At 37.0% G+C, this 18,183-nt stretch overlaps 1 protein-coding gene across 1 annotated transcript in view; it reads right to left on the minus strand.

Moving 5' to 3' along the window:
* Positions 1 to 559: 559 nt before the first annotated feature.
* SGPP1 (sphingosine-1-phosphate phosphatase 1) overlaps positions 560 to 18,183 on the minus strand; it is a 42,849-nt gene continuing 25,225 nt past the window's right edge. Inside the window, exons 2-3 of the mRNA XM_004010713.6 lie at positions 10,940 to 11,029; positions 560 to 3,005 (exon numbers count right to left, since the gene is read on the minus strand). Of these exons, the coding sequence (XP_004010762.2) occupies positions 2,454 to 3,005; positions 10,940 to 11,029 (642 nt within the window). The 3' untranslated portion in view covers positions 560 to 2,453. The remainder of the gene's footprint in view (positions 3,006 to 10,939; positions 11,030 to 18,183) is intronic.

The following is an 18,183-nucleotide window of genomic DNA, read 5'->3' on the forward strand; positions in this document are numbered from 1 at the left end:
ATTTATATTCTTTGAAAGATACATTTAATAAACTACTTATAAAGAAAGCTAATAAAATTAATGTAAATCTACTTTAGTAGTACCACTTTATATTAAGGTTTTAAAAATTAGATTGTAAAAACCTATGGGCAGCCCTAGTTTTTACAATTCATGTTATGACAGTTCATAAGTTATAAATGAAGTGTTCATATGTTTATTCTGCTTGAAAAGGTACCTGTTCCTAGTATTATGAGCCTGAATTAATGGATTAGCAGTCAACTAAACACCTGCAATACTTAATCATGGGTTTTATTGAAACATGTTTTAGGCATAAGTTTTAAAAATAAAGTTATGAAAATTTTCACTGAAAGTTCAGTGTCAGAATGATCATATATAGAGCCCAAAGTCAGTATGAACCATAAAGAATTTCTTCAGTGTCTTCTATTACTAAAAACAGTACTTACAGTGAATGAAATGCTTCACAGGAAAAGACTGCTAGAATGAAAATACTAGACATATTTCATACATTTCTACCAGGAAATACAGAAACAAATACATAGAAGGCAAACAAAACACCCTCCAATCTTGAATTTGGCTTTTATTTTAAAATACATTTAGCATGGAACTACCATAGGACAGAAAATAATAAATCACAAAGAAATGGAATATTTTCAAATACTTTTAAGCTCGATATAAAAATTAATAAGATAGCATAGACCCAAATTATAGGAAATAGTCCCTAAAATTCAATTCAGTAAACACATTTTGAAAGAAAAGTTCTTTGCGCATTTTCCAACGTACCAGTATCTTTCTAAGTGCCTTGGTTTTCTGTTAACTAATAGGTAAAGGCTGTAAATTTAGTTACTTTACTTACAATTATCAGACGCACTATCGTCAAAAATTACCATGTCTTTAAATTCTCAATCAGAGTTATAAAAATATGAGCTCAAATAGTTATGTTGCCCAAAATAGAAACATCTTAAGTTGATATCTCTGGATAATCAGACAGATATTGCACTAAGTCAGTAATTCCATACCCGATGCTCATTTACATGGAAAGTTAATTCTCTTTATGAAAAACTTAATACAAATAAATTTAATGTTAACCTAATTACAATTACACTTCAAAATATAAAGGCACGGACAGAATAAAGAATCGTTTAATATTTATACTCAAATCTTCCACTGTGAAAATAATAAAAGGTTGAAAAAAATAAGATCTAAAATTCTGACACTTTTAAATTTTATAATTTACCATTAAGTAGCTACTAAATGGGTATTAAAAGTTAACACTGCTAAATCCAATCCCTTCCAAATAATTTAGAAAAATGGTTTGTTTATATATGAAACATGTGCATTGTCCCATCTATAAAGTTCAATTACATTTCCATTCATTGGAATTATCTACCTGTAGTATAAACGACCAAGACAATGTACAAAAAATATATCTTGTTCCTATAACTTGCAATGCACAGAAAAATACCTATAAAAATGGAATATTTATCCATTTAGGTTCCCAATAAATTAGTGAGAAAATTTAGCCCATTCCACGTTTCTTTCTAAACAAAGGCTAAAGAATTGAAGGTGGTTTACTTCTAGCCCTGTTAGCTTGACAGATATTTTTTAAAATGTTTGTCTGATTATATGTAACTTAAGATAAAGTTAGCCTTATTTTTATATCACAGTATACATGGCATTTCTTAATTCAGCAACAGAAAGGCACAATTAGCAAGCAATAAAATTCAGTACCTGACTTATTAAACTAATGTCCAGAACAACTGCAAATAAAATACATTCAACACAGTGCACACAACTGGAAAACAACAACAAAAAAAAGGAATTCAAAACTAATTTTTGGGAAAATTTGGTCCATTAAAAATGCCTCCTATGTTCAACATCATGGATAACATGAAGGATGATGGCAGTGTAAAAAGAGGCAGTAAATTAATATGTGGTAACATATGAATTCTGGTCTAGTAATTATGCAATTAGATTAGGAAATGGTTCCCATTGTAAATTAAAATTAATCAGTTAATAACATACCTGTATTAAATCCAAATACACAGGCACAACTGTTTGCATACTATTATTGATTTTATAATACACCCCCATGGTTCAAAGAAACTTAGGTATATTATTTTATATATAATATACATTAGATACATAATTTGATATTATGTTCCTTAATATATATTATATAACTTGAATCCATAACAGCACAAAACTCTCCAAATATTACATGAACATTCCAAATGGTATTTATCATTTTCTCAATGTTGTAATAGCTCAGCTCACCTAAAACAGTAACTGGATGTGCAGTGATAAAATGCACTGACTCTTAAGAATTTACTTAAATAATTATTTAAGTTAAAGTCCTGCAAAAGCCTAACTCTGATTTGGCTTTTAACTAGAATATGGTTTTTAGATATCAGTAATTGATACCCTTCTTTCTTCTCATAAACAGTAGTTCTCCATCAAGAGATTCCAATAAAGAAAAATATGTAAGGAACCAAAAATGTGATGGAGAAACCAACCATTCCATAGGTGATATACCGATAAGGAAGTTCAACTTCCATGTGCTGCCTTGCTTTTCGAATATCATCACAAGGTATACTGAAGATTTTACAGGCTAAAGGAATAGTGATCCTTTTCATCATATCTCTGACGACTAGTACAAAGAACATCCCTATGAATATCCGCAATATGGCTTTTCCAAACAGAGTCATTGAAATGGGGTGCCTAGCTAAAGGTAATATATCCAGAGGAGGATCTAAGAGTAGACCCATTTTATAGGTAAAATGAGATCCACATGCAATCCCTGCACCACTTCCCAGAATCTCAGCTGTGTCTCCCCGGGATGTACTCCAGGTGTCAAGAGTGAAAGAAAAGATCCCCAAGGCTAAATGAAGCCCGATGATGATTAATGGAGCATATCTGTGAGTTTGGTTGAAGTTGTCAATCACATCCACAAATGGATAGAAGATAACCAAGATTAAAATGGTATATAGGAATCCAGCAATAACATCCTGAGAAAAGAAAAAAGCACAGTTGTTTAGTATATTTATGTTTGGCATTTAAAGAAATAAGTATATATTTCACATTTCAAATGTTAACATTTTAAAATGTTACATTATTAAACTTTATATAATATATGGTAGGTACTAAAACCATTACACGAAAAAGATTTATTGATAAGAATATGATTATGTTTTTATTGTTCTGCCCTTTTATAAGTTAATATAGATATGCGATACACAAATTTATATTCAAATCCTGAACAATAAACTAGCTTAAAGTATGTAGTTGTGATTTCTGAGAAAAGCAATATACAGCTAGCTGACCCTTGAACTACCCAGATTTGAACTGTGTGGATCCACTAAGCTGATTCTTTTCAGCAGTAAACAGTAGTATAGTGCTACATGATCCCTGGTTGGTTAATCTGAGGATGCAGAAGCCCTGATAAGAAGAACTGTGGATATGGAGGAACCAAGTATATGAAGGGTACACTGTAATTATTGGTGGATTTTTTACTACACTGACGTCAAAGTTGTTCAAGGATTAACCAGACTTATTTTAAGACTTCATGTATTTAATAATTACACACCTAAACACATAATTACTGCCATGACTAAAGAGGATACAAAGCCTATTTTTTCTTAATTCACTAAACAAATACTTACTGAGTACCTACATGTGCCTGACACTATTTTAGGAGCTAAGGATATATTAACTTCCCTGGTGGCTCAGATGGTAACAGCATCTGCCTACAATGCGGGATATATCGCTTAAAAACCGAGAAGATACCTACTGCCATAGAGCTTACATTTTAGTGGGGATGACTGATAATAACCATATAAGTAAAAAGTAGATAAATATTACCATTTGGGGTTATTATAAAAAAACTAAAACAAGACGATGGGATAGGCCCTATTAAGAGTGATTAGGGAACCTGTCTAAGGAGGTGACACTTGAGCAGAGATCTGATTCCAAAAAAGAGTCAGCCCTATCTTTAGACCTAAGGAAAAGTGTCCCAGGTAGAAGAAATAACCAAGTGCCACAGTACTGAGGCAGAAAAGAACCTAGTGAGTTCAAGGCACTGAGAGAAATCCAGTGTGCCTCAAACAGTGAGAGAGAGAGTGCCAGCCATGAGATCCGAGAGACAGGCCGAGGTCAAATCACGTAGGGAGGGCCTTGTAGGTTAGGTAAGAACTTCACCCTTTATTTCAAAAGCGACAGCAGGCCTGATAGAAAGATTCCCAAGTAGGAGTGTAATAAAATCTGATCGATGTTTATAAAAGAACACTCCATCCACTGTGTAGAGAATAGATTATAGGGGTAAAGTAGGGAAGACAGGACACCACTAGAGACACAAGTTGAGAGGCTACTACAGGGACTCACTCTAAACGTGGTCCATACAGAGACATACGTAGATGGATTCAGTAAAATATTTTAAAATAAGAGTTGACTAACTTCGACTTAGTGATCATCTGAATGTAAGAGAGAAGCAAAGGGGATCAAAAATGACATCTACTTTTATGTATGACAGAAGATGGTTTATTGGAGGAAATAAAGCTATTATTAAAAGAATCTTTCTTTCCAAATCATTCCTGACATGAACAAAACTATTCCAAAATTTTCATCTTCAAACAAACAAGACCAAACCCTGGGATTAACTATCACTGAAAAATTTATCCAAAAAAATCGCATACATTCACTGTCTCCACTTCCACACGTCCTTATTTTTTCCTAAACTCATCACTGCATTGAAACCACTCTTTTCATAGATACTAGTGACCTTTGGCACCCAACTCCAGTACTTTTCCTGGAAAATCCCATGGACAGAGAAGCCTGGTAGGCTGCAGTCCATGGGGTCGCGAAGAGTCGGACACGGCTGAGCAGCTTCCCTTTCACTTTTCACTTTCATGCCTTGGAGAAGGAAATGGCAACCCACTCCAGTGTTCTTGCCTGGAGAATCCCAGGGACGGGGGAGCCTGGTGGGCTGCCGTCTATGGGGTCGCACAGAGTTGGACATGACTGAAGCGACTTAGCAGCAGCAGCAGTGAACTTTATGCTGCCGAAAACAATGGTTACTTCTCAATAGCATTCAATACAGTTAAGCAACAGAGTAGTGGCTTAATGTTTTTCTGTACTAAGATTTTTTATTATTGTTATAATGTAACATTTGGTACATAGAAATCAGATACATAGAGTGTACCTGAAATTATAAAAAGTACTTTGAATCTGTTGGTATGCTGGTTAATAGTTCTGTCACTCTGCATAAACCTGAGTACTGACTGAACAGATACCTGCTTTGAGTAGGACTGACATATATACATTCAGTTCAGTCGCTCAGTCGTGTCCGACTCTTTGTGACCCCATGCATTGCAGCACGCCAGGCCTCCCTGTCCATCACCAACTCCTGGAGTTCACTCAGATTCATGTCCATTGAGTCAGTGATGCCATCCAGCCATCTCATCCTCTGTCGTCCCCTTCTCCTCCTGCCCCCAACCCCTCCCAGCATCAAAGTCTTTTCCAATGAGTCAACTCTTCGCATGAGGTGGCCAAAGTACTGGAGTTTCAGCTTTAGCATCATTCCTTCCAAAGAAATCCCAGGATTGATCTCCTTCAGAATGGACTGGCTGGATCTCCTTGCAGTTCAAGGGACTCTCAAGAGTCTTCTCCAAGACCACAGTTCAAAAGCATCAATTCTTCGGCGCTCAGCCTTCTTCACAGTCCAACTCTCACATCCATACATGACTACTGGAAAAACCATAGCCTCGACTAGATGGACCTTTGTTGGCAAAGTAATGTCTCTGCTTTTCAATATGCTATCTAGGTTGGTCATGACTTTTCTTCCAAGGAGTAAGCATCTTTTAATTTCATGTCTGCAATCACCATCTGCAGTGATTTTGGAGCCCGAAAAAATAAAGTCTGACACTGTTTCCACTGTTTCCCCATGTATTTCCCATGAAGTGATGGGACCAGATGCCATGATCTTCATTTTCTGAACGTTGAGCTTTAAGCCAACTTTTTCACTCTCCTCTTTCACTTTCATCAAGAGGCTTTTTAGTTCCTCTTCGCTTTCTGCCATAAGGGTGGTATCATCTGTATATCTGAGGTGATTTATATTTCTCCCGGCAATCTTGATTCCAGCTTGTGTTTCTTCCAGTCCAGTGTTTCTCATGATGTAGTCTGCATATAAGTTTTAAATAAGCAGGGTGACGATATACAGCCTTGACGTACTCCTTTTCCTATTTGGAACCAGTCTGTTGTTCCATGTCCAGTTCTCACTGTTGCTTCCTGACCTGCATACAGATTTCTCAAGAGGCAGGTCAGGTCATGTGTCAAACAGTAGCTAGTGGGAAGCTGCTGTAGAGCACAGGGAGCTCAGCTCAGTGCTGTGATGATCAGAGCGGTGGGATGCTGGGTGGGGTGGGAAGCAGGCTCAAGAGGGAGGGGATATATGTATACTTACAGCTGATTTACTTTGCTGTACAGCAGAGACTAACACAACATTGTAAAACAGTGTAAAACAATTACACCCCAATTAAAAATAGAAATAAAAACTGTTTATCACATATCTCCAAACAAAATATTACCAAGTGTTGCTTCTTTCTGAGCTTTATAAAAATGTTAGGCAATACATAGTCTCCTCTGATTTGCTCTTCACACTTAACATTAAACTCTTAAGATTCATTCATCATATGTGGTTTATAGGTCATTCACTTTCCCAAGTATGTAATATTTTGTGTGATTATATAACTATTTATCTATTTTTCCCACTGACAGTCACTCAGGTTGTTTTCAGGTTTTGGATTAGTTCATTGGTTACGGCTGAGCTTGAATGCTTTCTTCATTGGTATATACTTTTAAACCAACCAGGAACTTAAACAATGCTACTATATTCTTTCTTTTGATGTTCCCTGTATGGGTCTACAAAACTTTTCCCAGGACATGTGCCTAGGAATGGAAAGGCAGAATCAAAGTATATGTGCATGTTCAATTTTATAAGCAAATAAAATAATCTCCAAAATGTTTACAGAAATTCAGGTCCCATCAGCTGTTGGTATTTCTTGATGTTTAATCTGCATTTCCGTGATTATTAAGCATTATTTCATAAGTCCGTGGGCTATTCCTTTTATATGCAAGATATATTTGTCTCTTAGGGCAACTGTTACTTTGGATTTTCTTTTTCTTGTTGATTAACATGCTTTCTTTAGATATATATGATAGCAATTATATTTTTAGAAGTATATTTCAGGATGACATAAAACATCCAATCTTATTGTCCTCTACTTTTTTTGTATAACTCTATGAATATTAAATTTAATTACTGTAAGACTCTATACAAATCTGCCTCATTTTCTAATTGTCATTAGTTATTTACGATATCACCCTGGATAAAAAGGGCATATTTAATTTCCATGCTACAGAACCAAAAAGAAGAATGACTGAATTCAGGACATAAACACAGTGGCTGTCATTGTGATACCAATTTAATGTACAACATTAAACTGTGTAACTAAGTGACTTTAAGTGTTACAGCACAAAATATGCAGTAAAGAAAAGTTGATGTTAAAGGTAACAAAGAACTCAAAGTAGCAAATTTTCCAAAAAGAAAGCAAATAACTTTAGATACTTTAATTATAGATAACAAATCTGCTGTAAAAGTTAATTACACATATGAATGGAATAGTCACAGTTATCAAATTTATGGTAGAGGATATCAAATACCATAAATTCAATAAAGATTTATCACATATCAAATCTGGAATTGCCTTCTTTTCATTTCTCCCAATCAGTATATAGAACTAGAGAGGCTAGTGATTGGCTGAGACTAGAATTCACGACTTTTGTCCACTCCTAGTGTTGTCAGGTGTCCTGATTCTAATTCAACATGTCAGTGATACCAACAGAGTTTCTAACAACAAAACATATTATTGGAATGAATCATTCTTCATTATAAACAACTAATAAGGATGTATTTTGAAATTTTTATCTTTAAAATTCAAATTTAATACATATTCAGTATAGAAAATCTAGAAAATATGGATAAAAGTAACAAGTAATTATTACTCAGAAAGAACTACTATTAAAACTCTTAGTGTTTACTGTTCTGGATCTTTCTCCATAACATGTTTTCAGGACTTTTGCTGTTATTTGATTAGTTTGATTCTTATAAAAATGTGTTTTAGAGGTACATGCTACTTGAGGATCTCATAATACTTTTCTAAAAAAACTTTCCACATATAGACAAACTTTTAGTACAATTTTAGGTAAATGTAATTATAAAATATTCATAATTTTACTAATGTAGAAGTAAACTAGTAATATGACAAGTACTTAGTCTGGTAATTTTTAAATGGCTTGTGTTTTAAGACATTTTCAGGGCTAGGTCTGACAGAAAATAAAGGGAAAATGGAGAAAGTAACTCCTCTACTTTTCTGGAGGTTAAGGAGATGTATTTAGGAAAGTGTGTGCATGCTCAGTTGCTCAGTCATGTCCAACTCTTTCGACCCCATGGACTATTGCCTGCCAGGCTCCTCTGTCCATGGATATTTTCCAGGCAAGAATACTGGAGTAGATTGCCATTTCCTTCTCCAGGGGATCTTCCCAACCCTGGGACTAAACCCGTGTCTCTGCATTGGCAGGAGGATTCTTTACCACTGTACCATCTGGGAAGCTATTCAGTAAAGTAGGCATTAAAAATAAATTAAGTGTTGCTCTTTGTGTTGTAATAATAAAAACAAAGCATACGGGAAATACTGAATAAAGTGTTGCTTATAAATTATTTAGACTATATTACTAGAACTTTCTTCTTAATGTTAATAAACGTTGTAACACAGGATCATAATTTACAATGCTTGTAAGTCATCTGTGATTTTACTTTTGAAAAAGAAAAGCAACTTGTAATAATACACATAATAAAATTGAGTAGCTAGTCAGAATAAAACTGATAAAGATATTCTATGGGACAGGATGCTTTTGAATAACTAAATGACGATGGTTGGGGAATTCCCTGGTGATCCAGTGATAAGGACTCCATGCTTTCACTGCCCAGGCCCAGGTTCAGTCCCTGGTTTGGGAACTAAGATCCTGCAAGTCATGCATTATGGCCAAAAGAACAAGAAAAAAAAAAAAAGACTAGGTTATCAGACTTATAATTTAACAATACATCAGTATTGTTTTTACTTCAGTTGATTCAAGAACAGATGTTATCCAGTATCAAAAACATGAATTGAACTCAGTTAAATAATCAATCCACTATATATTTCCTTTGGACAACAGCATGTTTGAGATGATATATTCAATATAGTAAGATTCTAATTCCTCTTTTATGATGATAATGAATCTAGGGATAATATTATCATTCTTAGTTCATAATCTTTTGGTAGTTTTTCAGGTACAATATGGTTAATTGGGAGTAGAAGGGAATAACTGTAATGAGGCACAGAGATGGAAAACATTTTCTTGTGACTAATATTAGATTTGATATAAAAAGGTGATAATTGATCTATTATAAAATTATTACAGACTAGTCAGAAAGATAAAATTATGTCAATTCATAATTTGCATTAATATAAATAATTATTAAAAATAAAACACAAATAGTTTGCTTCCTAACATAGCATTTGGGACTTTTGTAAATTTATTAGTGAAGGGGCAGCTGCTGGAGGTAAGTAATCTGAGAAAGAAACAGAAATCCAGTATTTTTCAGCTATGAAATGAGATATTTTTGAGTAGAAAATTCTAAAAGTGTTCATTTGTTAAGGACAAGAAAAATTTTATATAACCCTTTATAAATTTTTGGATTCCGTGAATTCGTCCCTCTCTCTCCATCTTTCTTCTGATTCTTTATCTATAATACATAATACCTTCACAGAGTGTTCTAAGAGACACCACACTATATGTGAAGGTAGAGTTATTTTTCTCATATTGCTTGTTGTCTAGTGGGGATGACAGATAAATAAAAAAGCAACTACAATTCAGCATAAGTGCTATGCCAGAATTATGCTCAAGATGTTCTGGGAGAAAGGCCACCTAACCAGTCTTGAGAAAGGAAAGATGGAGAAGGTAACAAGGCTTTAGGGGATAATATCTTCTGGTGAGTCATGAACAATGGATTGATAGTTAGGCAAAGAAAGTAAAAACAGCATTCCATGTGGAGGTTAAGGCATTCCTAACAATGTGAAGATAAGAAACACCCTTCACAGTTGAGCAAACATAGGTCATTCAATATAGCATCATATTTGTGTTTTGAACAGTAAACTACAGTAGGAGGCTAAACACTGAATGGAGCTGTGTCACACTTGAAGTGGAGCTACTAATTAAGAAGCTGCTGCAGTACCCTAGTTAGAGATGGTGAGGGCCAGAATTAGGGAATGTCAATCAGAGGAACAGGAAGGGAAGTGAGTAGGTATAGCTGAAAGATACAGGGTTCCTGTGCTGCTGCTTTTGAAACTGAATTGCCTTCTCAAAATAAAATATCTGATGTAAGCCCTAAAATACTGTTGGGAAAGAAGAAAACTAGAGTTTAATATTCAAAAACAAGTGGCACCAGGACAGTCTTTGTTCATCTAATTTCTATTCACTGGGTTTTCACTTACAAGTAATGCTCCTTAGTGTCCGTATTTACACTGTCAGTTTTGACTCAGCAGTAGGAAAAGCATAGAAGAAAATGAATAGGAAGAGAAAAGTGAACCTGGAAGGAGGGAGAAATGTTATCCTAAATAATACTTGGTTCTTGTGATTGCTGGAACTGTTTCTATGAAATATATATATTATAACTACTTTAAAACTTTGCAAAACATCCTGTTGCTATTTTTGCAAGAAAAAAAGATTTACAATAACTATATTTTCTCACTTAAGTTTCCAGTAAGTTTAAAAATGATTAAAAATGATAAAATTGCATGTTGATTTTAGACAAAACAAAGCAATATGAACACAACGTTTTCCTTACCAGAATGGAGTGCATTCCCATGTAAATTCTACTTATGCAAACTAGAGAACACCAGCAGGGAATAAGAATCAGTCCATATGTGAGAGGATACTGAAGGGAAAAAAAAGTAAAATTAGTTAGATAAATCAGGTTAAATATAAACAAGCAGATAAAAACTCAAGGAGAACAAGAAGTATGTGTGTTTACTTTCTGTTATATTTCCAGCACCTAAGCCTAAGCATGGCACATAGCGGACATTCAAGAAATAGTTTTGCATGAATGAACAAATAAATCTAATGTTTCTACAATCTTCATTGTGGGAACTGGCTCATTTTTGCTTCTACAGTAAAGACTCAATCACTGGCCTGCTACAGAAGAAAAACAAATAAAATACATACTTTTACTATAACTACAAAATGAAAGTGCCTCTGGAAAAGCACCTGACTCTGGCCCAGCTTAGTGTCATTGCTTCCCTGGGGAGGAGGCATTATTTCCCTCTCACTTCCATCAGTGACTGCTGTTTGCCATTTCCCCATCTTCCTTCAATATTCAACATCATGTAATTTGTTGTCCATTAATAATTTCAAATAGCAACTATATTGTGAAAATTTTTGGTGGGATATTGGAAACAGGAAGCCATAAAGAGGGAAAAACCTTAAAATGCAGATGACTTTTACTATCAGTTGGGCTTCCCTGAGAGCTCAGTTGGTAAAGAATTTGCCTGCAATGCAGGAGACCCCGGTTCAATTCCTGGGTCGGGAAGATCCGCTGGAGAAGGGATAGGCTACCCACTCCACTATTCTTGGGCTTCCCTTGTGGCTCAGTTAGTTGGTAAAGAATCTGGCTACAATGTGGGAGACCTGGGTTTGATACCTGGGTTGGGAAGATCCCCTGGAGAAGGGAAAGGGGGATCTTTCCCACTCCAGTATTCCGGCCTACAGAATTCTAGGGACTGTATAGTCCATGGGGTCACAAAGAGGTGGACATGACTGAGCGACTTTGACTTTCACTTCAGTATCAATGGCACACCTCTAGTACTAACTAGAGGTGACTTTGAAGCTCCTAATACTAGAGGGAAGAAGGAAATGACTGATGGTTGGGTGTGTCTTAAGTTTGTAAATGAAGACGAGGGGGCACATTTGAGACAGTCTGTGCCTGATTACTTCAAATTTCCCAATGAAACGGAAGCCAAGATGGTTCAATTCATTAAGTATTGAAAGTGGGTCAATAAAAAGTGAGGTTAAAAGAAAGGAATTAAGTAATGCTGCAAGAGTGGTCAAGCTTTAGTACATAGTTGTTTTGACTTGATTTCTCTAGGGGCTTCCCAGGTGGTACTAGTGATAAAGAACTCGCCTGCCAGTACGGGAGACATAAGAGACGCAGGTTCGATCCCTGGATCGGGAAGATCCCCTGGAGGAGGGCATGGCAACCCACTTCCAGTATTCTTGCCTGGAGAATCCCATGGATAGAGGAGCATGACAGGCTATAGTCCATAAGGTCACAAAGAGTTGGACACAACTGGAGCAACTTAGCTCACTCACACTGCGTTTACTATGGCCCGAATATTTTTTATTGAATGTCTACAAATACCTTGATTTTGACAGCATCACACTCTCATTCCCCTTTCACCATCTATTTTTTTCTGTGTTTTCCACACAAGAAAACATTCCTCATTGTTCCTTAAACATTAGTATAACTAAGGGTTCTGGCCTTAGTAGTTATTGGCAGTTTCACCTTTTCTTCTACTACTCAGCATGCTGGAGACCTATGCATGTCCTTGGATTAAGAACCATTTAGCCAGCCTCTGCACATATCTCCAACTTGAGATCCTTAGAGCATTAAACCCATTACACCTCAAACCCTACTCATCATCCTACCAACTAGACTTGTTCCTCCTCTCATTTTCCCTATTTCATTTGGAAGCATCCTAATCTAAATGAGAAGTATGAATTATCCTTGATTTCTTCCCCATCCCTCATATTCAACCAACAATGAAGTCTTACTGAGTTTACTTTCTGAGTATTTCTTGATTCTGTCATCTCTTCATCCTACGTATATTGTCCTTTTCAGATCCTCATAGATCCTTTTCTAGGCTCCAGGTATTCCTTCAGATGTTTTCCGATATGCATGAGGAACCTGGTTAATGACGCAGTCAGACAAGTAATCCTGTAAGGAGGGTAAGTGCCATGATGGAGAGAGTCTAAGGCATGGACCTTTAAAGTCTCCCAAACTGAGTATGATTCAAAAGATGAGTAGGATTTAATCTTTACAGAAAAACAGAGCATAGGGTAAAAATGATAGACGACATTACAAACAGTAGGAGCGAATGAAGAAAGGTTTATGTCCGAGAAGTTTTAAGTAGTGAGGTTTTCTAGGAGAATAAGCTTAAATTCTTACTGACGAAATGCAACTTAATAATAAATATAAAATATGCAAATTATATGATATGTAAATATATAAACAATACTTTATATAGACTATACAAATTATATAATAAAAAATAATAAGTACTATGGAGAAATAAAAAGGGAACAGGTGCTAAAACAGTCCCCTGGAGTAGGAAATGGCAACTCACTCCAGTATTCTTGCCTGGAAAATTCCATGGACAGAGGCGTCCACTAGTCCACAGGGTCACAGAGTCAGATACAATTGAGCAACTGAGTATGCATGCACACATGTGCACGCACGCACACACACACACACACACACACATACAGAGCTAAAACAGTAATGTTCATCAAATATGCCTTGTGCTTTTCTTGCAATTAGACTGGGGCCATGTGCCTGGTTTTGACCAATGAACTGGGGAAAAGGTGACGTGTACCACTTTTAATCATCCTATGAATGCTCTCTTTCCTACAGGTGTGATACTGGAGGCTGTATGCTGAGGTGTATCACCAGATGGGCAAACTTCCCTCACCCCGGGTCTCTGAGGTTCTAAGTGGATCAGAGTTGTTTGCTAACCCATAATGGATGTGAAACACAGATGAGAAAGAAGCTTTTGTTGTTAAGCTGTTTTCAGGGTTAAATCATTAGTACAGCATAAGCACACTTATCATAATTAAAACAGTAATAGGATAAGGATAAGTAATAGTATGGGAGTGTATGGGGGGCAGGTTAAAGTTTTAGAAGATAGTCACTGTAGGCTTTATATTGACAAACTAAGATCTGAGGCAAGACTGGATGGAAGTGAATTGATCAACCAGATACCTGAGGAAAGAACATACATGAAGAAGTGGAAGCAGAAGAACAAAGCCTCTAATGAGGAAACAGGACAAGCAAGGAGGCTTGTGTGGCCGGAACAGGCAGGAGGAGAGGTGAGAGAGGTCCTGGCAACCAGAGCAAGAAGAGCCTGAGAGGCCTGTGTAAGAAGCGTGACCTTGGGGAGCCACGCTGCAGGGTCCTGAGCAGAGCAGTGTCCTGAGACTGGACAATAAGGGAGCAAGGGTAGAAGCAGGAAGGTGGGTTAGGAAGCTGTTGCTCTATTCTGGGTAAGAGACCATGACAGTGGCTTCGGTCTCTGTAGCCAAGTACTCAGGTCTTGTTTTTTTTTTTTTTTTTTTCTTCACTAGCCAGGGAGGGTCAAAGAAGTAAAAACTACCACCACAACCACCATACAAGTCTCCTATGATTCTTTCTTCTTTCTCTCTTTTTACTTAGATCCCATAAGGAATTTAAAAATGTACAAAGTTATTAATGGGAATTCTCTGTACATAACAGATAGAAGAAACATTAATTTATTGATTCTCAAAAGCTAGGACTGAAAGTAGGGGATAAGGAGCATTACTGAACAGGAACAATGAAACTGAATTTAACTTAACTCAATCCACATTTGAAGGAAATCGGCCCTGAATATTCATTGCAAGGACTGATACTGAAGCTGAGACTCCACTACTTTGGCTACCTAATGCGAAGAACTGACTCACTTGAAAAGACTCTGATGCTGGTAATGATTGAAGGCGGGAGGAGAAGGGGACAACAAAGGATGAGATGGTTGGATGGTATCACCGACTCAATGGACATGAATTTGAGTAAGCTCTGGGAGGTGGTGATGGACAGGGAAGCCTGGCGTACTGCAGTCCATGGGGTCGCAAAGAGTTGGACACGACTGAGTGACTGAACTGAACTGAATACACATTTATTTAGGTTTACTATCTCCAAGGTATTTAAATGGAGTGAGGAATGCAATCAAGCTAGATGCGGAGGCATTTCCCCCATTCTAGTGTACCTTTAGGGTAAGACAAAACCTGGGAAAAGAACAAGTCACTTTTATTTTCATTGACTGGTTGATTTTTTTTAGCCATTAGTCTCCATCTTCAGAATATTTTCCCTAGATTTCTTTTGTGGAAAGAAACACTTGGGGGAAGACCTGATCCAGTTTTCATTACATGACTTTCACATTTATTCCCCAGAGAATAACAATTCAGTATAATTATAGTATCAAAGCAAAGAAGTATCTTATCAAGTAATCTTTTAACCAGATAAAAAAATACCACAGGTCTTAACGACAATAAAAACTAAACTAGATAAACTAGATAAAACTAATACTCCTAAAGTGGGATTGTGTTGGGGGAGGAAGATGATGCATAATAACCAATTCATCTGGCAGATTTAATATTTAAGAATATCCAAATTAAAACTACCTTTTAATTTTATATTGAACTGTCTCTTTTATATTGAAAAAGAAAGATATAAGCATCTGAATGCAGAGTTCCAAAGAATAGCAAGAAGAAATAAGAAAGCCTTCTTCAGCGATCAATGCAAAGAAATAGAGGAAAAGAACAGAATGGGAAAGACTAGAGATCTCTTCAAGAAAATCAGAGATACCAAGGGAACATTTCATGCAAAGATGGGCTCGATAAAAGGAAGAAATGGTATGGACCAGACAGAAGCAGGAGATATTAAGAAGAGGTGGCAAGAATACACAGAAAAACTGTACAAAAAAGATCTTCACGACCCGGATAATCACGATGGTGTGATCACTCATCTAGAGCCAGACATCCTGGAATGTGAAGTCAAGTGGGCCCTAGAAAGCATTGCTACGAACAAAGCTAGTGGAGGTGATGGAATTCCAGTGAGCTATTTCAAATCCTGAAAGATGATGCTGTGAAAGTGCTACACTCAATATGCCAGCAAATTTGGAAAACTCAGCAGTGGCCACAGGACTGGAAAAGGTCAGTTTTCATTCCAATCCCTAAGAAAGGCAATGCCAACGAATGCTCAAACTACCACATAATTGCACTCATCTCACATGCTAGTAAAGTAATGCTCAAAATTCTCCAAGCCAGGCTTCAGCAATACATGAACCGTGAACTTCCTGATGTTCAAGCAGGTTTTAGAAAAGGCAGAGGAACCAGAGATCAAATTGCCAACATCCACTGGATCATGGAAAAAGCAAGGGAGTTCCAGAAAAACATCTATTTCTGCTTTATTGACTATGCCAAAGCCTTTGACTGTGTGGATCACAATCAACTGTGGAAAATTCTGAAAGAGATGGGAATACCAGACCACCTGACCTGCCTCTTGAGAAATCTGTATGCAGGTTAGGAAGCAACAGTTAGAACTGGACATGGAACAACAGACTGGTTCCAAATAGAAAAAGGAGTACGTCAAGGCTGTATATTGTCACCCTGCTTATTTATCTTCTATGCAGAGTACATCATGAGAAACGCTGGGCTGGAAGAAACACAAGCTGGAATCAAGATTGCCGAGAGAAATATCAATCACCTCAGATATGCAGATGACACCACCCTTATGGCAGAAAGTAAAGAGGAACTACAGAGCCTCTTGATGAAAGTGAAAGAGGAGACTGAAAAAGTTGGCTTAAAGCTCAACATTCAGAAAATGAAGATCACGGCATCTGGTCCCATCACTTCATGGCAAATAGATGGGGAAACAGTGGAAACAGTGTCAGACTTTATTTTGGGGGGCTCTAAAATCACTGCAGATGGTGACTGCAGCCATGAAATTAAAAGATGCTTACTCCTTAGAAGGAACGTTATGACCAACCTAGATAGCATATTAAAAAGCAGAGACATTACTTTGCCAACAAAGGTCCGTCTAGTCAAGGCTATGGTTTTCCTGTGGTCATGTATGGATGTGAGAGTTGGGCTGTGAAGAAAGCTGAGCGCCAAAGAATTGATGCTTCTGAACTGTGGTGTTGGAGAAGATTCTTGAGAGTCCCTTGGACTGCAAGGAGATCCAACCAGTCCATTCTGAAGGAGATCAGTCCTCGGTGCTCATTGGAAGGACTGATGCTCAAGCTGAAACTCCAGTACTTTGGCCACCTCATGCGAAGAACTGACTCACTGGAAAAGACTCTGATGCTGGGAGGGATTGGGGGCAGGAGGAGAAGGGGACGACGGAGGATGAGATGGCTGGATGGCATCACCGACTTGATAGATGAGAGTTTGAGCGAACTCTGGGAGTTGGTAATGGATAGGGAGGCCTGGCGTGCTGCAATTCGTGGGGTCGCAAAGAGTTGGACACGACTGAGCAACTGAACTGAACTGAATATTTTAGGACTACTGTCCTCAATTAGATATAACTGGAAAGAAAACAGATTCATGTGGAATTATTCTTTCCTAAAAAATGACAGAATTTATTAGAAATATATAACATATACATAGACCACTCCTTTTCAGGCATCTTTGTTAGTTCCCTCCTTAATTCACAACTCAGTATCTGTGAGCCCAATTCCCAATCTATGCTAACTCCCTTATTGATTTCATCCAGTCCCAAGGATTTATATACAAGCTATACGTTCCTGACTGAAATTTCCATCTCTAGCTGGGACATTTCTACTGAACTTCAGACTTCTGTATCCAGCTGCTTATGTGATCAGTGTCTAAAAGGCATCTCCAATGTAAAACGACTAAATCTGATATCCCTAATTCCATGTCCACCTCTGACCAGCTTAAATTCCTATGGTTATCTCCTTCCCACTAAAAGACTTCCCCACAGTTTCATTCCTCAGGCCAAATACCTTGTTAATCTTGGCTTCCCCATTCATATCCATCATCAGTTCAGTTCAGTCGCTCAGTTGTGTCCGACTCTGCGACTCATAAATTGCAGCACACCAGGCCTCCCTGTCCATCACCAACTCCCAGAGTTCACTAAGTGTCAGTTATACCTTCAAAAATATATCTAGTTTATAATTATAATTCCCATGGTAACCACAAAGTATCAAAAATTATACACACAAGAAAATAAGGGAATAAAAATGGTACACTGTACAAAAAAAACTCAAATGCAAAAGAAAACAG

Source organism: Ovis aries, chromosome 7, assembly GCF_016772045.2.
Source record: "Ovis aries strain OAR_USU_Benz2616 breed Rambouillet chromosome 7, ARS-UI_Ramb_v3.0, whole genome shotgun sequence".
Classification (NCBI taxonomy): domain Eukaryota; kingdom Metazoa; phylum Chordata; class Mammalia; order Artiodactyla; family Bovidae; genus Ovis; species Ovis aries.